The 27,325-nt window shown below is 39.1% G+C and overlaps 1 protein-coding gene across 2 annotated transcripts in view; it reads left to right on the top strand.

The window, feature by feature from the left end:
• CATSPERB (cation channel sperm associated auxiliary subunit beta) overlaps positions 1-27,325 on the top strand; it is a 107,622-nt gene that overhangs the window by 68,867 nt on the left and 11,430 nt on the right. Inside the window, exons 18-24 of one of the 2 annotated variants that reach the window (XM_007094959.2) lie at positions 9,709-9,899; positions 11,853-12,191; positions 17,285-17,424; positions 19,982-20,179; positions 21,001-21,111; positions 24,870-24,980; positions 26,342-26,477. In XM_007094959.2, the coding sequence (XP_007095021.3) occupies positions 9,709-9,899; positions 11,853-12,191; positions 17,285-17,424; positions 19,982-20,179; positions 21,001-21,111; positions 24,870-24,980; positions 26,342-26,477 (1,226 nt within the window). The remainder of the gene's footprint in view (positions 1-9,708; positions 9,900-11,852; positions 12,192-17,284; positions 17,425-19,981; positions 20,180-21,000; positions 21,112-24,869; positions 24,981-26,341; positions 26,478-27,325) is intronic. The other variant, XM_042990388.1, reaches the window with a different exon arrangement.

Here is a 27,325-nt window from a genome sequence, read left to right as displayed (position 1 = left end):
ACTGGTCAAGGATTTGGGACCCAAGGTTCCAAAGTTAGCAATCGGCCAAGGCAGATTCTAGGTATTCAGGGGCTGGAGCAGGGTGAGCCCTTCATTCATTTTCCCACAAACAATTGCTTAAAACCGACTATGTGCAAGGCACTCTGGATACCATAGAGCAGTGAAGATGACATTCGAACCCACGCACATCTTGAACTCACGCCATTGACAGCAAAAGAGCATGGGCCATCAAGAGAGTGTTTTCCTGAGGGTTGAGCCCTTATTGGAGGATGTTGGAAGGTTGCTCGGGGGCGGTGATGCTTATGATGGGAACAGAAGAATGCGGATGAAGAGAGGGGTGGGGGGAAGTTTCCAGACTGAGAGGACAACACGTAGAAGGCCCCCAGGCCAATGGGAACATGGTGTGTGTTTGAGAAACCAAAGGAAAACCAGAGTGACTTCAGTGTTGTGAAAGGAGGAGAAAAGTCATTCAAGACCGTGGAGCCAGGTTGGGTGGGGCCTTCTGAGTCCCGCGGGGATGGGGTTGGGGGGTTAGATGTCATTCCAGGTGAAGGAGAGGCATTGAAGGCTTCTAATTATGTGAGTAACTGGATAGATAGATGTGAAATTTGCTCACTGAATAAGCTGGAGAGGCCACCTTTAATTTTCCTCCTACTGTCCTTCAAGCCCCTCCGTGGACTTCTCTCCGTTCTATCTCTAGATGAATATCAGGCAAGTCCCATAACTTTTCTCTTCGAGGGCAGGTGAATATTTCCTTGGTCTAAAAATGTCTAAGTCAGTCTAAGAATCACGTGACTCTCTTCTTGTCCAGTGTTTTAGGAGAGGTCAAATTCTTACCCATTTTAAATTTGTTTCCCAGCCCCTGTTTGGGCCTGACCTGGACTGGGGAGCTGGGGGAGGTGGGGTATTGCTCATTCTTACTATTTTTCAGCTTCTAGTATCTTCTTCCCTTGAAGCTTATGGTTTCTAGCCCTTCCAGAGTTCGGGGGAGAGAAAGCAGGTGAAATAAAGGGGGAAGAAGCCCTCCTGATGGAGACCTCCAGAGTCCTTTGGAAGGGACAAGGCCACTACTCCACCTGTCCACCCTGCTGGTTCCCTCCACCCCTTGGGCAATCCCCCTGGGAAGGTCTCCTTTCTTCCCCACCCCAACACTAGGCCTGGTCCCCCAGAGATCAGCATCATCTTGATTTCTGCGTGAACATTGACACATTTTTTTCTTTATGGCTTTAACATGTACCCATGCATCAAAACATACTATTTAGTTTTGCTAAATGTATTATTCTTCTGTGACTTGCCTTTTCCATACAGCGATAGGCTTTTTAAATTCCTCGGTATTGATGCATCTGTAATTCACTCACATTAATACACCACGATCTATTTGGCAACTCTCCTGTATTTTCGTGTAATAGTCTTAGTTTGGCTTTTCATTTTTAAGTGTTTGGTCTATCTAGCACCAATGTGTGTCGTGTGAAGTAGGAACTGATTTCTTTCTTTTTTTATACGTATAACCAGCCATCTGTAGAAGTCACTCTTTCCCCCCGCTGATGTGGGCTCCCCCCACCCTGCAACATGTGATGAGTCCATGTGTGAGGGAGTCTGTTTCTGTCTCTCTTCTGCTTCACTGGAGTATTCATGTTCCCTTTGTCACAGTGACTAAAACTCTGTGTAACAACCCCTCCTGGTTTTTCTTGGCCTTTGTCCTTGCTTTAAAAATTTTTTTTTCAATGTTTATTTATTTTTGAGAGACAGAGAGTGAGTAGGGAAGGGACAGAGAGAGAAAGGGAGACACAGAATTCAAAGCAGGCGTCAGGCTCTGAGCTGTCAGCACAGAGCCCAACACGGGGCTTGAACCCACGAACCGCGAGATCATGACCTGAGCCAAAGTCGGACGCCTAAGCAACTGAGCCACCCAGGTGCCCCGTCCTTGCATTTAAATGTTACGTTCAGCTTGTCAGGTTCCATTAAGGGAGGGGAAAAAAAAACACCAAAAAACAATAATCTGTTAATAGAAATTACCTCTTGCAGCCAAATTCTGCCTGGTATCTGAGATTCAATCTTGGGTGGAAATTTCCAGCTCTTCTCCTCACAGTGAGATAATGCTTTAAAAAAAATTTTTTAATGTTTATTTATTTTTGAGAAAGAGCATGTGCAAGCAGGGGAGGGGCAGAGAGAGAGGGAGACACAGAATCCCAAGCAGGCTCTGTGCTGTCAGTGCAGAGCCCGATGTGGGGCTTGAACTCACAGACCACAAGACTGAGCCAAAGTCAGATGCTTAACCAACTGAGCCATCCAGGCGCCCCAAGAGACATTCATTTTATGGACAACCAATGTGACACTGGATAAGAATGCAAAAAGAACAGTCTAGTCTTTTCACTAAAAGGTGCTAAGACAGCGGCCTGAGCTGAAATCAAGAGTTGGATGCTTGACTACCTGTACCACCCAGGCACCCCTAGATAATTCTACCAGAACTATAGACACAAGACAGCTTCCTGACCCTCTATAATGGGTCGAGTGGTATTATTTTATACTTCTCTCATCCTGATGTGTCTTTGCCTGTGCCCCATGGCTTTTGCTTCCTGTCTCCCAGTAGCTTCAAGCTTTTGCTACATAGGGGGACAGAGGGAGGGGAGGAGGGAGGGAAGCAGGGCTTCAGTGCCAGCACCCTCCAACCACCCCTCCCAGCACTGGTCACTTCTTTGGAGGCCAGTGTGCAAAAGTGGTTAATATCTTGCTTCCTATGGCTTGAAATTTTTGCTTCTTATGAAAGAAAGTTTAAGAAAGTGGGTGATGCTTGATGCCTGTTTCCTCCCATCCTCCATGCTGCCTGGACCACCACCAGGGGGTCTCTCTGGTCTATTGCCCTGCTCCTGTCTTTCTCATGAGCCTCTGGGAAAGCCCATGGGAAGGAAGTAACTTGTGAGTTCAAAGGGGACACCCCTTTGAAAGGTACCCTAGCTTCTCCAAACTCATAATGCAAGCATATACTCGGGCTCCCTTTTTTTTTTTTTTTTTTTTTTTAACAATTTTAGCCAATTCTTACTTGCTTGTGTTGTGGCCAACACTGGGTCTCTCCCTCCCAGGCTCTTCTATTGGTAAGTCTCTTCCTGTGTTCAGACTCTCCTTGGAATGGCTTATTCCCCTGGATTTAATGTTAGTTGGTCATGTTAGTTGGTGACCTTAGTTCTCTAATGGACTTATGGAGAGTGATGACTTTGTGCTTTATTTCCTTTGTTTTCTTGTTGGATTGATCTTTCTTCCTCTAAAGCAAAATCAGAAGTCTTATAACTAGGGGTGCCTGGGTGACTCAGTTGATTGTGTGTCTGACTCTTGATTTCAGCTCAGGTCATGATCTCACAGGTTTGTGGGATCGAGCCCCACACTGGGTTCTGCTCTGAGTATGGAGCCTGCTTAAGATTCTCTTTCTAACTCTGCCCCCTCCCCTGCTCACATACTCCTTCCCTCCCTTTCTCTCGCTCTCTCTCAAAAAAAAAAAAAACAAAACCCACTGATTTCTTACCTCTCCCAGAACAGTAGAGCTTAATTACCCCCAACAGCAAACCCTAGACACTTGAGTAAAAGAGACTCGGGTGGAGAAGGGGAGAAACAGCTTTAAGTCAAAGTGTCTGCCTAGCCATTGGTCATTGACTTCAGAGGCAACGAGGGTCATTTTTTCTCATTAAGAAACTTCACTCTTTTTTAAAATTTTTTTAATGTTTTATTTATTTTCAAGACAGAGAGAGACAGAGCATGAGCGGGGATGGGGCAGAGAGAGAGGGAGACACAGAATCCGAAGCAGGATCCAGGCTCTGAGCTGTCAGCACAGAGTCTAACGCGGGGCTCAAACTCATAGACCGTGAGATCATGACCTGAGCCGAAGTCAGAAGCTCAACCGACTGAGCCACATGGGAGCCCCTAAGAAACTTTACTCTTTAGAGAAGTTTTGGGTCCATAGCAAAACTGAACAGGAAGTGCAGAGTTCTCATACATCCACCCTCCGTACCCACATACACAATCTTCCCCACTGTCAATGTCTTGCACTATGGTGGTACACTTATTACCTACATTGACGTACCATCAGCACCCAAAGTCCATAGATTATATTATGGTTCACTCTCAGTGTTCTATATTCTGTGGGTTTTGACAAATGTATGACATGGACCCACCTTATAGTACCATACAGAGGAGTTTCACTGCCTTAAAAATCCCCTGTGCTCTGCCTATTCATCCCTCGCTCCCAGATAACCCCTAGCAATCACTGGTCTCTTCTCTGTCTTCATAGTCTCGTCTTTCCCAGAACGTCATACAGTTGGAGTCATTACAGTATGTTGGAATCATAAAATATACAGCCTTTTCTGGTTGGTTTCTTTCACCTAGTAAAAGGCATTTAACTTTCCTTTGTGTCTCTCCGTGCCTTGAGAGCTCATTTCTTCCTAGTGGTGAATAATATCCCATTGTCTGGATGCACCACAGTTTATTTATCCACTCACCTGCTGAAGGACATCTTGGTTGCTTCTAAGTTTTTGGCAATTATGAACAATAGCTCTTATAAACATCCTTGTTTAGATTTTTGTGTGAGCTTAAGTTTTCAACTCACTTGGATCAATACCAAGAAATGTGATTGCTGGATCACGTGGTAAGAATATGCTTAGTTTTATAAGTAGCTGCCAAACTGTCTTCCAAAGTGTCAGTACCATTCGGCATTGCCCCCAGCAATGAATGAGAGTTCCTGTTGCTCCGTGTTGTTGCAGGCATTCAGTGTTGTCACTGTTTTGTATATTGGCCATTCTAATAGGTGTGGTGGTATCTCATCATTGTTTTAATTTGGATTTCCTGATGATGTATGATGTGGAGCGTCTTTTCATATGCTTATCTGCCATCTGTATATCTTCTTTGGTGAGGTGTCTGTTCAGTTCATTTGCCCATTTTTAAATTGGGTTGATTTTTTTTATTACTGAGTTTTAAGAGTTCTTTATATTGTAGGGGATCAGAATATGCCACCCCAAAATATTCCAGTTTGGCGTGAGGATTGTTTTCAGCTGAAGACAATTGAGAAGAAGCAGATACAAGAAAAAAAAAAATCTCTGACTTTAAACCCAAGTTGCCCCTTTAATGAAATGCACGTAAGGACACTGTGACTCGTAGGGATAGGCATTTCAAGGCATCACACAACTGATAAATGAAAGAGCTTTTATTTCTCCTCTGGTCTTCTAACGAAGAGCATAGATTTTTATCATTTTCCTGAATTCTCATCTTACAAAAAGAAAAAGAACAAAGAAAAACAGTGAAGCAATTAAGCTCGTGCGTGTGCGCACAAACACACAAAGAAAAAAAAATCTCTGCCCTCTCCCTCCCCACCAGGAAAGGCAAGATGATTCCTAATCTCCAGAGACTCTTTTAAGCCCAGAGGCCAGAGTGGAATCTACATAACCAATCTTACTAAACAAGACTTCTCTTTCCTTAGTTTCCCTCAGAGGCATATTTACTTTTCCAGTTTGGCACTCCTGAAAGCCTAAACCCCTTTTCCTTTGCCTTGTCACTTTTCAGACAATTTACTGTTCTTTGTTAAAATGCTTTGTAAGCCTCAGGTTCTAACCACCCCTTTGAGTTCCTCATCACTGAAGTTTCTCTAGTGTATAAACATGACACACAGGTTAATAAACTCTATTTGTTGGACGCCCAGGTAACTCAGTTAGTTAAGCATCCAACTCTTGGTTTCAGCTCAGGTCATGTTCTCACAGTTTGTGAAGCCCCTCGGCGGGGTCCGTGCTCACAGTGCAGAGCCTGCTTGGGATTCTCTCTCTCTCTCTCTTTCTCTCTCTCTCTCTCTTTCTCTCTCTCTCTGCCCCTCCCCCACTTGCTTTCTATCCCTCTCTAAATAAATAAATAGATAGATAGATAGATAGATAAATAAATAAACATTAGAAAAATAAACTCTATTTGTTTTCTTCTTGTAATCTGTCTTTTGTCAGTTTAATTTCCAGGCCCTCAGGTTCAGAATTTAGGGAGGTAGAGGAAAAAAAAAAAAAAAGAAAAAAAGGCTTTTTTCCTTCTCTACAGTTCATTTTGGGTAACAGTCCTTTATCAGGTGTGCCTTCTGCAATATTTTCCCCCGGTCTGTGGTTTGTCTTCTAATTCTCTTGACAGTGTCTTTCACAGAACAGATGTTTTTAATTTTAATAAAGTATGGCTTATCAATGTTTTCTTTCATGGATCATAACTTCAGTGTTATATCTAAAAAGTCATCCCCATACCCAAGGTCATGTAGATTTTTCTCCTATGTTAATCTTGTATGAGTTCTATGGTTTTGCATTTTATATTTAAGTCTGTGATCCATTTCAAGTTAATTTTTGCGAAGAGTGTAAAGTCTGTGTCTAGATTTTTTTTTTCTTTTGCATGTGGATGTTTCAAGTTAACATTTTTTAAATGGATTTTTTTCCTTGACTGTAAAGTACTTACTCCTTGCAAATTTCTTAGGAGTCAGATAAACATGAAGAAGCAAATTAGGATCACAACTGTAAACATTTTGATGAGTTAGCAATTAATCCTTTTAAATATGCATTTTTAATTTTTTGCTTACCATTTTTCACCTTGCTTCTTTCATTTATTCTTTGTTTCTTTTCTTCCAAGATTTTATTTAAATTCAAGTTAGTTAACATCCAGTGTAGTACTGTTTTCAGGAATAGAATTTAGTGATTCATCGCTTACAGACAATACCCAGTGCTCATCACAACAAGTGCTCCTTAATGCCCATCACCCATCTAGCCCATCTCCCCACCCACCTCCCTCCATCAACCGTCAGTTGGGTCTCTACTGTTAAGAGTGTCTTATGGTTTGCCGCCCTCTCTGTTTTTATCTTATTTTATTTTTCCTTCCCTTCCCATATGGTCACCTGTTTTGTTTCTTAAGTTCCACGTACGAGTGAAATCACTCTGATGGACTTGTTTCATTTAGCATAATACACTCTAGCTCCATCCATGCTGTTGCAAATGGCAAGATTTTATTCTTTTTGATGACTAACAGTTCACTGTATATGTATCCATATATCTATATCTATGTGTCTGTATCTACATCTATATCTGTATCATATCTTCTTTATCCATTCATCAGCTTTTGGACATTTGGGCTCTTTCCATCATTTGGCTATTGTTGATAATGCTGCTATAAACACTGGGGTGCCTGTATCCCTTTGCATCTGTATTTTTGTGTCCTTTAGATAAATACCTAGTAGTGTAATTGCTGGGTCATAGAGTAGTTCTATCTCTAACTTTCTGAGGAACCTCAACTGTTTTCCAGAGTGGCTGTACCAGTTTGCATTCCCATCAACAGTGCAAGAGTGTTCCCCTTTCTCCACATCCTTGCCAACATCTGTTGTTTCCTGAGTTGTTCATTTTAACCACTCCGCCTGATGTGAGGTGGTATCTCATTGTGGTTTTGATTTGTATTTCCCTGGTAATGAGTGATGTTGAGCATTTTTTTCATGTGTGTGTTAGCCACCTGGATGTCTTCTTTGGAAAAGTGTCTATTCATGTCTTCTGCCCATTTCTTAACTGGATTTGGCGGGGGGGTGGGGGGGTGGGTGTTGAGTTTGGTAAGTTCTTTATAGATTTTGGATACTAGCCCTTTATCCAATATGTCATTTGCAAATACTTTCTCCCATACCGTAGTCTGCCTTTTAGTTTTGTTGATTGTTGCCTTCTCTGTGCACATGGTTTTTATCTTCATGAAGTCCCAGTAGTTCATTTTTGCTTTTGTTTCCCTTGCCTCCGGAGATGTGTATAGTAAGAAGTTGCTGTGGCTGAGGTCAAAGAAGTTGCTGCCTGTGTTCTTCTGTAGGATTTTGATGGTTTCCTGTCTTACATTTAGGTCTTTCAAAAATTTTTTTTTTAACGTTTTTTATTTATTTTTGAGACAGAGAGACAGAGCATGAACGGGGGAGGAGCAGAGAGAGAGGGAGACACAGAATCGGAAGCAGGCTCCAGGCTCTGAGCCATCAGCCCAGAGCCCGACGCGGGGCTCGAACTCACGGACCGCGAGATCGTGACCTGAGCTGAAGTCGGCCGCTTAACCGACTGAGCCACCCAGGCGCCCCACATTTAGGTCTTTCAACCATTTTGAATTTATGTTGTATATGGTGTACCAAAGTGATATAGTTTCATTCTTCTGCATGTCGCTGTCCTGTTTTCCCAACACCATTTGTTGAAGAGACTGTCTTTTTTCCACTGGATATTCTTTCCTGTTTTGTCAAAGATGAGTTGACCATACAGTTGTGGGTCCACTTCTCGGTCCTCTACTCTGTTCAATTGATCTATGTATCTGTTTTTGTGCCAGTACCATACTCTTGATGATTACAGCTTTGTAATACAGCTTGACGTTTGGAATTGTGATGACTCCCACTTTGCTTTTCTTTTTCAACATTAGTTTGGCTATTTGGAGTCTTTTGTGGTTCCATACAAATTTTAGGATTGTTCTATCTCTGAAAAAATGCTGGTGTTATTTTGATAGAGGTTGCATTGAATGTGTAGACTGCTTTGGTTGTATAGACATTTTAACAATATTTGTTCTTCTGATCTGAAAGACTACACCAAAAAAATTGCTAGAATGATACATTAATTCAACCAAGTCGTAGGATATAAAAATCAACGTACAGAAATCTGTTGCATTTCTATGCACCAATAATGAAGCAGCGGAAAGAGAAATCATGGAATCAATCCCATTTATAATTGCACCAAAAGCAGTAAGATACCAAGGAATAAACCTGACCAAAGAAGTAAAAGATCTATACTCTGAAAACTTTAAAACACTTATGAAAGAAATCGAGGACACAAAGAAACGGAAAAACATTCCACGCTCACGGATCACATTACTTCTTTCATTTAGACATTAGAACATGACCACTTTCCTTATATAAGGAAAAACACTTTCTAAATATGATTTTAATAGTTACAGCTATTCTAACTAGATCATGTATTATCATTTACTTAATTCTCTGATTGTTGGTATTTCTTATTTCTAACTTTCATCATAATGCCATGATGAACATCTTTGTGTGGAAAGCTTTTTTTCTTTTTATGCGTTTCAAGTTATTGCCTTAGGATAGAGCCCTGTCAGTAGACTTATGGAATCATAGAGGGGAAATAATGATAGAGCCCTTCATGCACAATGTCAGTCTGCTTTCTGGGAAGCTTGTACTAATTTACAAACCATCAGTAGTGGATGAGTGCCTATCTCCACTCAATTCTTGCCACTCCTGAACCCTGTCATTTAAAAATCTTTGCTGGGGCCCCTGGGTGGCTCAGACAGTTAAGCTTCCGACTTTAGCTCAGGTCATGATCTCCCGGTTTGTGAGTTCGAGGCCCACGCGGGGCTCTGTGCTGACAGCTCGGAGCCTGGAGCCTGCTTTGGATTCTATGTCTTCTCCTGTCTCTGCCCCTCCCCCGCTCATGCTCTGTGTCTCTCTGTCTCTCAATAATAAATAAACATTAACTAAATAAATAATAAAAATCTTTGCTGATCTCTGATGGGTGAAAAACTGTATCTAGTTGCAGTAGTTGAGATTTCATTGATTGCTAGTGAGGTTGAATAAATGATAATCAAATACTCATTTGTTAGTCATTTTTGATATATTTCTAAACCATATTTTCACAAACTTTCTCATTTAAACCACTGTTTTATCCAGATGGGTTTGATATTTGTTGCTTTGGTCTTTAGGAAAACTGGAACAGCTTATATAAGAGAGATACTACAACATAACCTTACCGAAGGATTTTTGTCCTCTATTATTGTGGAAGTGATAGACCCTTTTGGAATAGAAGAAGTGAACGAGAGCTCTTGTTTGTCTAGTTCCCTTTCCATTACTCAAACTGGCAATGTCACCTATAAACTTACTCTTCAACCGCAAAGTAAGTGTAATAATATAGCACATCTCTGATAGCTTAAAAAAAAAAAGATGAAGAATTATCTTTTTAGGAGGATGGTTCATGCTTACTTATAAAACAGTATATTTCAAAATTTTGTCCAGTTGACAATCTGCTGAAGTCTACATACTCAGGTTCCTGGAGGAAGTTTTGGTTTCTAATATAACAAACCCTAACTATAACTTCATTAATATTTCACCGATACTAGTGCCTGTCTTTTATGCCTGTAATGTTATTGATTTCATCATAAGCAGTATTCAGGAGAAGTAAAACAAACAAACAAACAAACAAACAAACAAAAAAACGGAAATCCAAAAAAAAAATTGTTCGTGTAGATTTTGCCCTACATACTAAAATAATTTTAAATCACTGTTATGTAGGGTATTATACGTGATAGATACACAGCCAAAGTTAGTATAGTTTACTGTAAGGATTTGGATTTTATTGTGAGTCAATGGGGGAGCCATTGGAGGGTTTCATGCAGAAAGTAACATGACTGGACTTAGATTTTAACATGTTCACTTTGGTTCCTGTGTTGAGAATATACTGCGTAGGTGATGGAGAGAGGTTAAGAAGGAAAGGACAAGAGAAATCAGTTTCGAAGTTGAAGTAATCAGGTGAGAGATTATATTAAATTGAAGATGCCTATTACTCATCCAAGTGGGGAAATGAGGTTCACATTTAGGAAGACAAATGTGGAGTTCAGGAAAGGCATCTGGACTGGAGAGAGAAATTTGAGCCATCAGTACATGTATGATAGTTGATGCTATGCGACCAGATGACGTCGCCCGCAAGATGAGTGTAAATACGGAAAGAAAAGGCCTAAGATGCAATCCCTAACATTCCGACAAGGCAGGAAAGGAGACTGGATGGTCTGCTCAAAGAAGAACTAAGAGAAACTGTCTCTCAGAAGCCAGGTGAGGAAGGTCTTTCAAGAAGGAGGTCAGGTCAGAAGAGGAAGGAAAACTGACCAGCAGATCTGTATGAAAGTTACTGACAAAAGCTTTTGTTGGGTGGAGTAGTATAGATGAAAGTCTGGTTGGATTAGATTCTAAACATTAGGGAAGGAGAGGAATTGAAGACAGTGAATGCAGGCAACTGTCCCGAGGAATTTTTTATAAGGGGAGGAGAGAGATTATGTGGCAGTTGAAAGAAAGCTGGGAAAGGATTTTTGTTGGTTTGTTTTAAGTGGGAGAAATTAGAGCATGTGTTCATGGTAAAGAGAGCTATGAGGGTCTCTTCTGACTGCTTTATTTTTTCAGAATGAGGAGAATATTGGTGGTGGTGGTATGTTTCATGACCTATCAAAGACATTTGATTGTGATGACTCCCCTTCCTTGAACCAGCCTTCTTTTGGCTCCCTGCACATCCTCTCTGATGGATTTTCTCCACTGATTTCTTCTTTATCTGCTTGGTGAAATCTTTCTCCCTTTCCATTCCTTATATGGTGGTGTTCCTCACGGTCCTTCCCTAAAGTCTAGTTTCTTTTAAATCTTCATGCTTTTTCTGAACAATTACTCATCTACTCAGCAAATATTTGTTGAGCACCTTCTATGTAATAGGCACACCTTTAGGTACTGGGGAATCACTGGCTATGTTATCCTTCTCTTGTGAAGATTCTAAATTATTAAGGTTCTTGGCATTTCTATAGTAATCAGCTTTTTTGTCACTACTTAGCCCTATGTGGGTATTTTTTTTTCTGATAAGGATTTTATAGAACTAGTTTCATAATAAAGTTAAAGTATAGGTTTGTGCTTGACATATTTGTGATATACTTTCTACAAAATAATTTGGATTCTGACCTCAAAATCCGGCCAGCGTGTTCTCTGGTTAAGACCATAGTTTAAAAACTCAAATTGTGTTTTCATCAGTTACATCCACCAGTGTGCTTGGAGAACATTTGCTATTTTATTTTATAATAAATGATTCCTGTTTTAGCCTCAGGTACCATTTCTTCATTTCAAGATCTGGATGTGGAGAAGACCGTGGTGATTCCTGGTTACAGCAGTTTCATGATCATAAGCATTTTAGATGATAAGAATGCTTTGGCTATTGCTACCATGCCTGCAAAAGTACTCAGCAATATGACCGTCCCCAAAGACTCCTGGTTCCTATACAACTTTGGGCACAGGAATGGACGAATGTGGAAAATATATGCAAAACCATGTAATTACTGGTTTCAACAACATGATGATTCCCTATCCCTCAATGTCCTGAAATACATTGATCTGGGGAAGTCTCATACTTTAAAAGTTAAGGTCATACCTAATACAAAAGGTAAGCTTATTTGTATTGGGAAACATCAAAAGGAAATGTTGTTGTTTTTCTGGAATATATACTCTTTGATATTATTTCCTTTATCTTTGGCTTATGTAGTAACTGGCATTCTGCTAATCACAGTATGAGCTGCTAATGACTGAATGCTTACTGTGTGCGAGGCTCTGTACTAAATTATTTTTGTGTATTTTTACTACTTACAACAATTCTAAAAGGCTAGATTTTAATTCTCATTTACAAATCAGGAAAGTGAGTTAAGTTCCCAGCCCAAATTTACACAGGATTTTAGTTTAGATTTTTGCTGTCCTCTGAAAAGAAAATCTTTTAGTTACTTTGGTGTTATTGTAATTATTTCAAGTATTTATTTTAAGCCCCCCAAAAGGCTTTTAAAATAGAATTCTATACTTTTCCCTATTTTTCCATGACATTTATTTATTATAAAAGTAATATTAAACTTCCTAAAGATGATGGAGAAATGGCATACTAGAAAAATAAAATAAAAATTTTAGTAAGAAGCTGAGCTAGAAAGAGAGGAGGAAAGATGGAAGGAAGGGAGCAAAAGAGAAAAAAGTCTTGTCACCAGAAATGAAGAGGGAACTCAAAGCCAAATAAATTAGCTACTTTGTGGCTCCCTGAAGGATGTGAGACTCAGATATAGGCCATATAGACAGAGGGATGGATTTTAATGCCCAAGCATTAGCAGAATATGCTTTGTGGTAGGAGGTTGGAACCAAGACCATTAAGTAAAGCTAAGAGCTTAAATCATGAAGAGGGGATTAGGAAAACTTTACCAACAAACCAAAGAGGGAGCTCGGGAGGTTATCGTCTCCACAAGACTCAAAGTAGAAAAAAAGGATCTCCTGTAAAAACCCCAACTCCTTAAAAACCCCAAACTCCAAGACTGTATAATCCCCAGAGACTACACACCAGTTGCAGGAATCCCAAGCTGAGAAATAATTATAAGACCTGGGCTCCAAACACAGGCAAGCTTCATAGGAATACTTTCATAACCCAGGGAACATAGACTTCCATGGAAAAATCAATATCCATTGAACATGAATTGAGGAAAAGAATCTTGTTTTATTTTCTTAATGTTTATATTATTATTTATTTTGAGAGGGAGAGAGAATGTGCAGGAGAGGGGCAGAGAGAGGAGAAGAGAAAGAATTCCAAGCAGGCTCCATGTTTAGCATGGAGCCTGATGCAGGACTCGATCCCACAACCGTGAGATCATGACCTGAACCACTTAACCCACCCAGGCGTCCCAAGGACAAGAATTTTAAAACATGTAAGAAAATGACCTAAATGTAAAAGTCTGCAGGCTCTCTCCAAGAACTTGATATTTAGTCTCTAAGAAGTTGAGATAATAGAAAAATCAGACACAATAAAACAAGTACATGTAAAACCCTCGAAGAGACAAAAGAAGACCTGAACCATGATGAAAGGACAAAACGCTACTTTTAAAAGGGCTCATTTTGAAAAGCAGAACCAAATACAATTTATACAAATGAAAATTACAGCCTTCGAAAAAAATGGAGGATATCTATTTCTGTTTCAATCAATATTGTGGACTTAAATTTTGTGGAAAGCTTCCTCTTGAAACCCTTAGAATCCTCTCATTGATTATATGACTCATTGTCCATATTTCCTTCAAGTAATTTTAGAGTTTTAATTTTATAGTTTTAACTTTCCAAGCCTTTAATTGATCTAGATTTTGCTTTGGTATATCGTAGGTGGTTAGCCAGTTGTTCGAACATCCCTTCTTGAACAGTGTGTCCTTTCTTAACTGATTTCAAATACAACTTTATCTTGTAAACAATTTACCTATCACTTGGACCATTCTGGGTATTTAAAACTCTGTTCCTTTGTTATCTCTTTGTATTCGGGCACAAATCCTACAGCGTTCTAATTATTGCAGCTTTAAAATATACCAAATTTGTTGTTGAATTATATAGTTTTACTTGTTCAGTTTGATGGAAGCCAATAGTAATCAGCAAATCAACTCAATTGCCTCTTTGTGAAGAAAAGCCTAGTGCATGCTATACAAAGTGTGGGTGTCTTGACGAGCCACATCAGCAGCATCTGGGTACTTGTACGAAGTACAGAGTCTTTTGTGGTTCCACACAAATTTTAGGGTTTTTTGTTCTATTTCTGTGAAAACCCCTATTTTCTCAAATGCTTTTTCTGCATTTATTGAGATGATCAAAGATTTTACCCTTCATTCTGTTAATGTCATACATCACATTAAAGTCCCTGAATAGTAAAGCAGTCTTTGGAAGAACAAAGCTAGGGGGCACCTGGGTGACTCGGTTAAGTGTCTGACTCTTTCGGCTCAGGTCATGATCTCACGGTTTATGGGTTCAAGCCCCATATCGGGCTCTTTACTGACAGCGCGGAGAATGCTTGGGACACTCTCTCTCTCTCTCTCTCTCTCTCTCTCTCTCTGCCCTTCCCTTGCTCTCTCTCTCTCTCAAAATAAATAACAAACAATTTTTTAAAAAAAGAAAGAACAAAGCTGGAGGCATCACACTCCATGATTTCAAACTACATTACAACACTATATTAATCAAAACATATGGTCCTGGCATAAAAGCAGACACATAGGCCAATGGAGAAGAATAGAAAGCCCAGAAATAAACCCATACATATATGGTTAACTAATCTTTGACAAGGGAGGCAAGAACACACAGTGGGATCTATCCTCTGATAGATCCAGTGTTGGGAAAACTTGATCATCATATCCAAAAGAATGAAACTGGTCCCCTATCTTATACCCCTCACAAAAATTAATGAAATGGAATAAAGACTTAAATGTTAAGATCTGAAGCCATAAAACTCCAGAAGAAAAGATAGGGTGAAAGATCCTTGACATTGGTCTTGGCAATGACTTGGATATGACACAAAATTCAAAGGCAGCAAAAACAGCGGTAAACAAGTGGGACTACATCAAACCTAAAAGCTTCTGCACAGCAAAAGAAACCATAAGCAAAATGAAAAGACAACCTACAGAGTGGGTGAAAATATTTGCAAACCATATGTGCAATAAGGGGTTGGATAATACTTACGATACATAAGGAACTCATACAACTCAATAGCAAAAACAAACAAACCCTACAAATAATGCAATTAAAAAAATAGGCAAAGAACCTGAATAGACATTTTTCAAGGAAGACATATGAATGACCAACAGATAACGTGAAAAGGTGCTCACCATCACAAATCATTAGGAAAATGCAAATCAAAACCACAGTGAGATATCACCTCACACCTGTTAGAATGACTAGTATCATAACGCCAAGAGCTAGCAAGGACTGCTGAAGATGCGGAGAAAAGGGAACCCTCATGCACTGTTGGTGGGAATGTAAACTGGAACAGACACTATGGAAAACAGTATGCGAGTTCCTAAAAAATTAGAAATAGAACTATGATATGATCCAGCAATCGCACTTCTGGGTGTCTATCTGAAGGAGATGTAATCAGTATCTCAAAGAGATATCTGCAGTCCCATATTCATTGTGGCATTACAATAGCCAAGATACGGAAACAACCTGAGTGTCGGTTGATGGATGAATGGATAAAGAAAACATGATGTGTGTGTGTGTGTGTGATGAATATGGACGATATGCTAAGTGAAATCAGCCACAAAGGGATAGACAAGTGCTGTGTTATCTCACTCAGGTGTGGAGTCTAATTTTTAAAAAGTCTAACTCACAGAAATTGAGAGTAGAATGCTGGTTGCCAGGGGTTCAGGAGTAAAAAGAAATGGACAGATGTCAGTAGATACTTCTCACTGTAAAGTGAGTCATCGTAAAGTGAGTAAGTTCTGGGGATGTAATACATGACATGGTGACTATAGTTAATAGTACTGCATTATATCCTTGAAATTTTCTAAGAGAGTAGATCTCATATGTTCTCACCACACACACAAAGTAACTGTGAGGTGGTGGGTGTGTAATTAACTTACTGTGATGATCATTTGACAGTGTCTATGTATACACACACACACACACACACACACACACACACACATATACATGAAATCATCATATTATACGCTTTAAATATATACAGTTTTCTTTGTCAGTTATACGTCAATAAAGCTGAGGGGGGTGTGGAGCTTCAGTGCCCTCCACAGACCCCGCTAAATCAGAATCTGCGTGTTAACAGAATACCCGATGATAGTTTAGGAAGCACTGGCCAGATCGCTTTGGTTTAAGGGAAACTGTTGCAGATGAAACTTCAGGCTAATCATTTCCTACTTCTCAGCCCTTTCTGATTAGTAAGGATGGAAGTTAGACTACTTGCTCTGCCAAATCTCTTTTTCTATTAAATTTCTCAGTATGGAGTGATTGCAAGGCAGAGACTGGCCTGACGATGTGCCGCGTTAACTGCCTAGTTTTGTCTTGGCAACGGTGGCCGACAGCTCTTTTAACTGAGCATGTATCCTTCAGTTTCTTCCCTGAGCCATCCAGTTCAGTGTGACCGGTACTGTCCAAGTGACCTTTCCATGCATTTGAGAACTTGGCTGAAGAACGAGAAGGGGAGGGGAGCAATATTTCTTTAAGAAAATATTTGCAAAGTTGAAGTTTTCTAAGAACCATCAAAGTTAACTCTACATAAATTCCTAACTATATTTGTGGCCATTATGCATCCTTCATAACGGACTCTGCAGATGTTCTAGAATCCTGATTAGCCAGTCATTACGAAATTGTTTAAAATTTTCATGATTATGCAGCCCTTGGGTTGCTCAGTTGGTTAAGCGTCCAACTTTTAATTTCGGCTCAGGTCACGACCTCGCGGTTCATGAGTTAGAGCCTCACATGGGGCTCTGTGCTGACAGTGCAGAGCCTGCTTGGGATTCATTCTCTCTCTCTCTCTCTCTCTCTCTCTCTCTCTCTCTCAATAAATATTTAAAAAAGTAAAAAATAAATTTTTCATGATTTAATTTTTTCTTTTTTATTAATTTCCAGAAGAATTTTACCTGGAGAGATAGATATAAATGTAGATACCCATAGTTAGTAGATACCCTTAGTATAGTTGACACCCAGTGATATAATTTTAACTAATTTTAACCTTTGGCCTTGTTTCCATAGGTGTTCGAACACTTGAAATACCACTACTGAATGTCATTGTTGGAAACCCAAATTTGTTAGAAGTTAAAACTGAAGGCTCTTTCGATGATACTGATAGTTACGTAATGAAAATTTCTGCAGCTAGCAAAGCTTTACGTCAAGTAAGATTTTAGTTACAAAAAAAAATCTATTACTTATGGAAAACTTAGAGTATAAACTAAGAGAAAGAAGAGAAAATCAAACATAACCCTATCTACCAAGAATGACTAAGCACTTTTAACATTTGGGAATTAACCAAAGGCATCGTAGCATTACAGAACAGAGGTTGAATGAGTTTTGGAGAAGACTGGCTGGTATAGATCTTCTGGTACTGTCTGTGAACTTGGGAAGGTCACTTTACCATGGCTCAGTATCCTCATCTAGAAAATGGAGATGGTAATGATAATACCTACCTCATAGGGTTGTTTTTGAGAATTAAATGTGATAATTCAAGTGGGACATCTAAAACAATGTCTAGGGGCACCTGGGTGGCTCAGTCGGTTGGGCGTCAGACTTCTGTTCATGACCTCGTGGTTCACAAATTTGAGCCCCACATTGGGCTCTGTGCTGACAGCTCAGAGCCTGGAGCCTGCTTCGGATTCTGTGTCTCCCTCTCTCTCTCTGCCTGTCTCTCTCTCTCTCTGTCTCTCAGAAATAAACATTAAAAAAAATTTTTTTAAATAATGTCTGGCATGTAGAAAATCCTCAGTCACTATAAACGAACCGTATTTTTCTTTTCTTTTTTTCCCTAAAACTGGGAGAGCTTTGTACATACACTTTGAACATTTTGCCCCTTCCATTTAACTATATGGTTTAATCCTTTTGAGTTACTAAATATTTTTCTACATATTTCAAAGTTGTTTTTATCATGAAGATTTTTGGATGCAGAAACAAGTAGAATTTCCATGTACTTAATACTCAAACAGTAGTCGAGACATTGCTACTTTTGTTTTATCATCACCCCTTCCCCCCACTCTTTGGATTTTGGTTTATCGTCTGAGATATTTCAGAATGAAAGCAAACATCATGCCATTTCACTTCTTACATGATTCAATACACATGTATAAAAAATGTGACTATCTCTCACATAACTATTATCATGCCATTGTTTTTCCTAAAACTTTTTAAACAATTTTTTGGCATCCTATAAAACCTAGTCCATAATCAAATTTCCCCAATTTTCTTAAAAATATTTTTAGAATTGTTTTGTTTGAACTTGGATCCAAACAAGATTCACACAGCACGTGATTATTTTTCTCTGAAGTGTCTTTTGTTTGAAGGTAGGTACCAGTCCATTTTCTTCCCTTGTCATTGAATCGTAGAAATCAGATCAGTTGTGTTATAGAATGTCCAACATTTTGGATTTTTTTGTTTGCTTCCTTGTCTCTTATTTAACTTGCATGTCTCCCAACCCTAACCATATTCTCTTTAATGGTAGAACAAACCGTGTTTAGATTCTGGCCCAATGTATTTTGGTAAAACTTTTTAAAAATACATCGTGTTTAATGGGTACAGAGTACAGGGACAGAGGTACAGTCTACAACATCACTACAGTTATTAGTATTTCTAGGTTTTTAAAATTCCAAAAAGACTTTAAAATTTCAAACGGAATATAGCTAATTTTGTTGAATATTCAACAAAGTGTGTTCAAACACACATATTGTGCATAAATTCCTACTAAAAAACATATCTTTGTGAGCTACAGCAATTGCTACATGTATATCTTCTTTTCAAAATGAATACCAGTGGAAGTTATTTTATTCACATCATCCAAGCAAATCCCCAGATGTTCATGAGTGAAGGGGGGGAAGCATCATCAGTCTGAGTAGGGTGTAATAATGGAGTTTATTTCATAAGCTTTCTCATTTCCAGTGTTGCCCACAGCTGTTAGATTGCAATGTACTTCTTCCTGGAAAAGAAAGTGTTTTCTGTTATGATTTATCCTCAAACAATCTTTGTGGTCAAACATATCTCTCTATTTCTATTTTCACTCATTTCTTTTCAGATATTCTTAAATTTTTTTAATGTTTATTATTTTTGAGAGAGAGACCACGAGCAGGGAGGGGCAGAGAGAGAAAGAGATGGAGACACAGAATCTGAAACAGGCTCCAGGCTCTGAGCTGTCCGCACAGAGCCCAATGAGAGGCTCAAATTCACAAACAGTGAGATTATGACCTGAGCCCCAGTCGGACATTGAACGGACTGACCACCCAGGCGCCCGTCTCTTTGTATATTCTTTCATTGGTCACTGTGTTAGTTTACTTGGGTTGTCATAACAAAATACCACAGACTAGGAGTCTTAAACCACAGAAATTCATTTTCTCATGGGTGTGGGGGCTGGAATTCCCAGATCAAGATGTCAGCAGGGTTGGTTTCTTCTGAGGCCTCACGCCCTGGCTTGTAGACGGCCGTCTTTTCCTCGCGTCTTTACGCTGTCTCACCTCTGCGTGTGTCTGTGTTCAAATTTCCTCTTGTTATAAAGACAACCATTATATCATATTAGGGTGCACCCTGATGATCTCAGTTTAACTTAATCCTCTCTGTGAAGGCCCTGTCTCTAAATAACAGCCACGTTCTGAGACACTGGGAGTTAGGGCTTCAACATACAAATTTTGAGTGAACACACTTGAGCCTGTAACAGTTACTTTAAGTGATCTTCATTTACTTGGATATTTCCAGGGTTCAACCTCATTGGCATTAGTTGTCTGGGGAGCATCTACTGAGTGCTTTGTCACAACGGTCGTGCCAACATTGAAAAACAGCTGTAGTTATCTCAAATCCATGCATCATATTCCGAGTAAACCTATCCCACTGGAAGACTGGACTAGTGGCATTCACAAAGACAGTCAGGGGTTCAATATGATCAAAACTTTGCCGGTAAGAAACCCAAGCACATTGTCGTAAGGGTGCCCATGACATACTACTTTTGTGTGATTGGCTGGCCATCGTGTCCGAACGTTTCTTTCCTAAGATACTCAAAACACTGGTTATTTTTCAAACTTCTTGTCATTTGGAGGATGTGATTATTATTTATTTCTAAAATATAAGAACTTCCTGAAATAATGATGTTTCTTGGTAACTCAGTGCCACCATTTTAAAAATCACTTTATGCTATATTATGGTGGCATAATCTCGGGGATTTTGTAATATACAGTGATTTGTCATTATGTTGACCTGTCCCGGGCTGATAGTTTACTGGTTCCATTGTGATATAGTTACAGTTTTAATTTGTGCCTTGTCAGTATCTGTGACACCTTAAAAAAATATATATATATATTATATACATATAATATATATATAATTATTATTCTTTGCCAGCTATTACTTTTAATTTTCTCTGTGACAAAAAAGCAAATAACCAAACTTGCAGGTTTATTTACTAAAGACATCACTAAGACTTTTTATAAAGTGTTGAAACTTTATTGCATTTGCTTCATGGTGGCTATTTTATCTACTAACATTTTTTTCGCTTATTTACAAGTTGCAAACAGTTCTTTACCATGGGTTGAGGTTGTCGAAATTCCAGAAGAATAAGGTGTAAGGAGTGCAGGGGAAGTAGAAATGGACTCTAATACCTGGAACTAAAAATTAAAAAAAAAAAATTGCTTTGAATGTTTTTATGGAAAAGCAAGGTTTTTAAGTTAAAGACTTAGTAAATAACAATGAATTACCTGTTTTCTTTGCTTGGTCACTTACAGGTCAACTACCGGCCTCCATCTAATATGGGGATTGCCATTCCCCTCACAGATAATTTTTACCATGCAGACCCTAGCAAACCCATACCGAGAAATCTATTTCCTAAGTCAAAGGTAAATAATTTTTCACATTTAAACCAGTACTTGTTTGAATTCGAGAACTCATTCAGCGAAATTACAGATGGCCCTAGCTGCAGGGATTAAATGAGAAGGTGTATTCTAAACAATGTTCTACCTGCCCTGATGTGTCAACACTGTTATTATTACTACGACTCCTGCCCTCTTCCTCTTCCTCCTCCTTTAGCCCCGTCTCCTCTCACTGCTATTTCTAGAAGTGGTTTTGGAGCCAAGATGTCTAAGTGGACCCCTTTCTCCTGACTGTTCCCTGGTTCCCATCTGGATTTCCAAGGGGATACGTGGCGTGAGAGTATCTTTTCTCAAAGGAAAGGAGCCCCAGGCCCATTTCATGTCCAGCTTAGTGAAGTGAAGGGTTGTCCTTGAGGAAAGAAGACTGTTTGATCCAACACAGGCACATTTAAAGTGCTGCCAAGGTTCTTCCTAGAGAACAACCACACTCTCTGGAGTGTGGACTGAACACGGTGGGAAGAACAGAGAGAAACCAATAGGTTCCGAGGAAGAGTACGTGATGGGCAACGCACCTACCTGCCTGTAGACGTGCACAGACATCCACATCCATTCCATATCCGCACGCACTGTGTATGTGCACGCACACGTACACAAAGACATAAAATGGTTCTTTCTCTTGTTCAGAACTCTCTCTTGTCACCCCATGTCATTGGGAGTAAAAGCCAAATTCTCACAGCGGTCTATCAGGTCCTTCATGATTTGGCCTTGGCATTGCGTCTGACCTGATTTCCCCCAGGGTTAATCTGCTCTAGCCACACTGGCCTCCACGTGGTTCTTCAGATATGCCAGACATATTTCCAACTCAGGGCCTTTGCAGCTGAAAAAAATCCTGTCTGGAATGCTCTTCTGCCAGAGAGCACACGGCACACTCTGTCACTGTCCTCAGGTCTTTGCTTCAATGCCACCATCATTGTGAGGCCTGCCTTGACCACTCTATTTAGAATTGGAAACTCCACTTCCGTTGTTACCCACTCCTTGTCCCCCTTCTCTCCCTTATTGCTCTTCATTGCACTTATTATAATTTTACGGATTTTGCTCATTTGTTTTAGTTATCATAAGTCAGGGTTGTTGCTGTTGATTTGAAATCTTCTCCTCTGCTGCCTCTTTAGTACCCAGAACAGTGCCAGACGTAAAGAGTGCTTTAAGACTGTTGGACAAACTAATAATACACATTTGTGCAAATATTATTACACACATAATACAGGGGGAGGTTGACTTTTGGTTGAATCTTGCATTTGGGTGTAAGAAGCTCCATTCTAGGCAACTGAGTTCTGCTTTGATTCCCCTTTTTTTTTTCCCAAAGATAAACCCTGTTGTGTCACTAGAACCAAGCTTCCACTACTGAAATATGATTTTGCTACACTTACATGGAAATCCTTAATTTGTTTGGATTTTCAAGATTCTCTTGGGAGTCGAATAGTAAATGTATCTAATTTACAGCTAAGTCAGTAATTTTTTAGTGTACTTTTTATGCAGTCGACACGTGTTAATTTCAACATTTCTAGTGCTACCAGCTACTGTACAAACAGATGTTCTCTGAGGATACAGCAACAAACAAGATAAACAGATACCTTTATACATCTTTCCTGTAATGGGGGAGGATAGGAGTTAAACAAAAAAGTTGTACAAATTAAATACTGTTTCTGTATGTATGGCCGTGCATAACCCGAAGCAGAATTATCTAGGCATATTTCTGCAGTGCAGCTTTCTCAATTGTCCCTCGCAGCTACTGAATCAGAAACTGTGGGTGCAGTCCTGAAATTTGCATTAAAAAAAACCTCTCCTAATTAATCCTTACTTCCCTTAAATTTAAGACAGCCAAGTAGTAGAAATAGACACAAAACACACAAGATGACTGTGGATCAGGGGCATATAATCTAGTCCAAGGGAGTCAGACTGAAAGAGGAGTAGGGGTAAGCCAACAAAGGAAGAGCAAGGCAGGGTGTAGAAGAGGGTAAGGGAGAGACAGAGAGCATCCCAGGAGAGGAGGTGTTGTCACAAGGGCAGTCATGGCAAAGAGCTCCATGAGTCAGGAGAACCGGGAGGCATGGAGCGCAGTGAGCGTGTCTGTGTAAAACAGAGAATACACATTCCGTTCAGTCTGCGTGGAACATTCATACAAAGTGATGGCTTATTTTGTGATAAAGTCTTAATGAATTCCAAAAAGGCTTAATATGGTCCGCATTCTATAACTGTAATTCAAATTAAAGAAATGCAAAAAAATGCAAAAAGAAAATAGTACGTGCAGACACACATATATCTTTAATTCACTCACCCCTAAATCTGTCTAGTGTGACTTGTGAAAAATCCTAAGTAAAATATTACCAGCAAGTCAAATGCAGGAATACACTAACACCGTAGTGTATCAGGAGACTGTAGAGTTTCTCCAGTGTGAGCAAGTTTGAGCGTAGGAAAACATTAAAATAACTTACTGTATAAATGGATCGAAGTAAAACTAATCTCAACAGAAGCCATAAAACATATTTGATACAATGTAACATTCATTTCTGAATAAGTTTATGTAAACCAGAAATAGAAGTGATACCACCCAATGCAATAAAATCGGTGAGAAGTCCTTAGCAAAAATATTAAAATTCAATATTAAAGCATGAATGCTTCAATGCTTCTATTTTATTTTGTTCTGTAGGGTCAACCTAAGCCAACACAACAAAAAATAAATAAAGTGTAAATATTGTAAAGAGACAAAACTCACCATTTCCACATATAATTACTTACTTAGAAATATGGAAGAAACCACTGGCGAACTATTAAAATGAATAATAATTATCACTAATGTAGTCCAATGGATATCAGATCACAAAGAAAAATCAGTAATGTTCCTATATATCTGTACTAATTAATTGGAAGTAATAATGAAAAACAACCCACACTTCATCTGCATACAATAAAAGATGTAGAATTTAATCTAAAATTATGTGTAAGGCAGGTATGAAAAACATTGTATGATTTAGGTGAAGCACATAAAAAACACCTAATAAATTGAGAGAAGTCTCATGTTCTTGATGGGAAGGTTCACCATTAAAAGCTCAGTTCTCTCCAGGGTAATTGCACTGCATTCAGTGCAAATACAATCAAAACCCACCAGGGTATGTTTGAGGGAACACGGTGGGCTTATTCTAAAGTTCATAGTGAAAAGAAAATTTGTATTAATAAATAATCTGAAGGGGCTCCTGGGTGGCTCAGTCGGGTAAATGTCCAACTGCAGCTCTGGTCATGATCTTGTCGTTCGCGGGTTCAAGCCCCGCGTCGGGCTCTGTGCTGTCAGCTCAGAGCCTGGACCCTGCTTTGGATTCTGTGTCTCCCTCTCTCTTTGCCCCTTCCTCACTCATGCTTGCTCTCTCTCTCTCTCCCTCTCTTTCTCTCTCTCCAAAATAAACATTAAAAATAAAATAATAATAATAAATAATCTGAAGAACAGAAAATGAATGGATTTGTCTTCCTCTATATAAAAAGTAATTAAAATAATATAGTATTACTCAAAGTAAGCAGATAGAAGGAAGTAGTAAAGATTAGAGTGGAGGTGAATAAAAAAGAGAATTGAAGAAAGGTGGAATCAACTTTTACTTCATTATTAATGGATATTTTTGCCCTAGTAACTTCTCAGGGATTTTATGCATTCAGGGAACAAATATTTATTGAACATTTACTCACTTGGCAGAAAGCCTGCCATAAAAAAAGCAAGTCAACCTGTATTCTATTTGCAGAAATCTGGTAAATTCAAACAGTGTGCTAATGCGTCTACTCGGGAAGAGTGTAATTGCACAAATGATCAGAAATTTTCACATGCTGTTGCTTTCTCAGACTGCAGAGAAAAGGTAAGATAATGTTTAATTACCCGAAGACAAAATACCTTCATATCAATAAAGATTTTGAAATGTGCAGTTTGATTAAACATGAGTGTTAAGACAAAGAAACGTCTCATTATGACACAGAATTAAATAGGACACAGAGCTAGAAAGATCTGGATTTAAATGTGCCTAAGCCAGTTAATTAACCGCTCTATAAAATAGAAGAATACCCGCCCTACCCCGTCCATTTCACAAGATTCTTATGAAGATACGCACACAGGCACGTATCTCTATGAAAACAATTTGTGACCTGTCCTACGCTACACTAGATTATGATGAACATTGATTCACTAAAAAAAAATGTGTATATGGGTGTCAGTGCTGGGAATATGGGAGATCAAGTCCTTGTAATCAAGGAGTTCGGTCTGGTAGCAGCCACCAAAATAGAAGACAGTATAGTATATTGGTTAAGAGAAGGGGTTCTGTGTCAAATGTTTTATTCTGTTAGCCTTAAGACATCCAAGAGTGTATCAAATGGATATTGATGTTTGCAATAGGTGAGTTAAATGTCCACTTAGTATAGCTTTCAAGTAGATCTATTTCAAGGCCTTGTAAGACTATATAATAGCATTATAGACTCTCCATCTCTGTCTTCTATCTATCTATCTATCTATCTATAGCATTATATTAAGTGATTTGATTTTTATAAAATCTTTTATATAAAGATAAAATCACTGAATACCATGTTGGGCATAGAGTTAGCATTCAGTGAATTGAGAGGAGTGTCATATATACCCCTGCAACTCTCCCCTCACTGAATTACAATGTATCTCCCCTCACTGAATTACAATGTATCTCTTGAACATTTGCTGACTGCCAAACGCTGCTCTACGCATTCTTCGTGATTCGTCTCCAATTCAAGGCACTGACAAGCCAGGTAATTTGCCAAAGATCACCTTGCTAATACATGAAAGAGTTAGATTTCAGCTCTGACTCCAGAGCCTGAGCTTAAAGAGTGTGGTTGAAAGATCATGGCTGGCTGGGAGAGAGGTGTGAGAGAGGTGGCCAAGAGCCACTTCATGCAGTGCCGTTTGAGATGCGGGTTAGCCAAAAAGGTTTGAATACCATCATAGAAAATTTCTGAAAAAGACCAATAGAAAGTCATGAATTTTGTTAGCACAATGTTTGTGTATTACTTTTGGAGTTCACATTAATTCTGCTGTAAGACACCGTGTCTTTCATGCCCTGAGAAAGCAGAAACCCTGAGAGGCACATGTCCCTTAGAATGGCCAAGCTCTTGGAGAATGTATCTATTCACTCTTTACCAGGAAATGAAATTAGTTCTGAATTGTCCAAATTGACGTTCATTCTCGGAATTTGCATTTTAGGTTCCTCGTTTTAAGTTTCCAGTTACACAATATCCAATTTCTTTGGAAATTTACAGTGAGGATGGACATATCCCAGTGGAAATGCCGTATCTGGTTACCGTGACTGAAGTGAACAGGAGGGAAAATTGGAACCTAAGTAGGATTTGCTTTCTTCTATAATTATTTTGTCTTATAAGTAATGTTGTTATTACCTAGGTAAGCGGCTTATAAAACCAGTTTACAACAACCAATAGTTCTTTGGAAAAGAATTTGAGTCCGTTGGCAACGTGCGGTTTACTGTCCTCCTTGTCTCCCACGTATTTCATTATTACTTTCGGTGCCCTGGATTTCGTGGCATAACAGCATTTTTGAAGAATTTGAACTGTAAAACATTTGAAAGCCATTTTGTAGATGAGTAGCAAAAACGATTGATTGAATTTGTGCTACACGTTGGTCTAGTGTCTCTTTCGAATGGTTTCGTGTTACAGAGAAGGTTCTAAAAGGTGTGGCCAGATAGCCTATAGAATCTACTCTCTAATATGAGCAAAGTTTTTTCAAAATTCTATGGTAAAATAATTTAAGGGATGCAGAAATTTTTTTAAACAAGAAAAATCAGGGGCACCTGGCTGGCTTAGTCAGTAGGGCACGCAACTCTTGATCTCAGGGTTGTAAGTTTGAGCCCCATGTTGGGTGTAGAGATTACTTGAAAGTAAAATTGTAAAAAAATAAAATTAAATTAAAATTAAATTTACCACAATTCAATGTTACCTCGAATATACAACTTTTTCCTGCACATTTTGTTTATAAATACTTTAAGGCAATCTCCCACTCGATCAGTAAGTAGACAGACAAATAGATTGATAGATAGAATTAAATGAAATTTTGATCAGTTATTAATGTTACCAAATATCCAGACACTGGGTGTTCTGTGAGTCTTACTCTGCCCAGTATATGCATTCTTGAAATGAAAAATCTAGCAAAGAAAACTACTATTTTACTTTACTA

This window comes from Panthera tigris, chromosome B3 (assembly GCF_018350195.1).
Source record: "Panthera tigris isolate Pti1 chromosome B3, P.tigris_Pti1_mat1.1, whole genome shotgun sequence".
Classification (NCBI taxonomy): Eukaryota; Metazoa; Chordata; class Mammalia; order Carnivora; family Felidae; genus Panthera; species Panthera tigris.
Note: the sequence above shows the minus strand (reverse complement) of the source record. Positions and strands in the feature narration are given on the sequence as shown.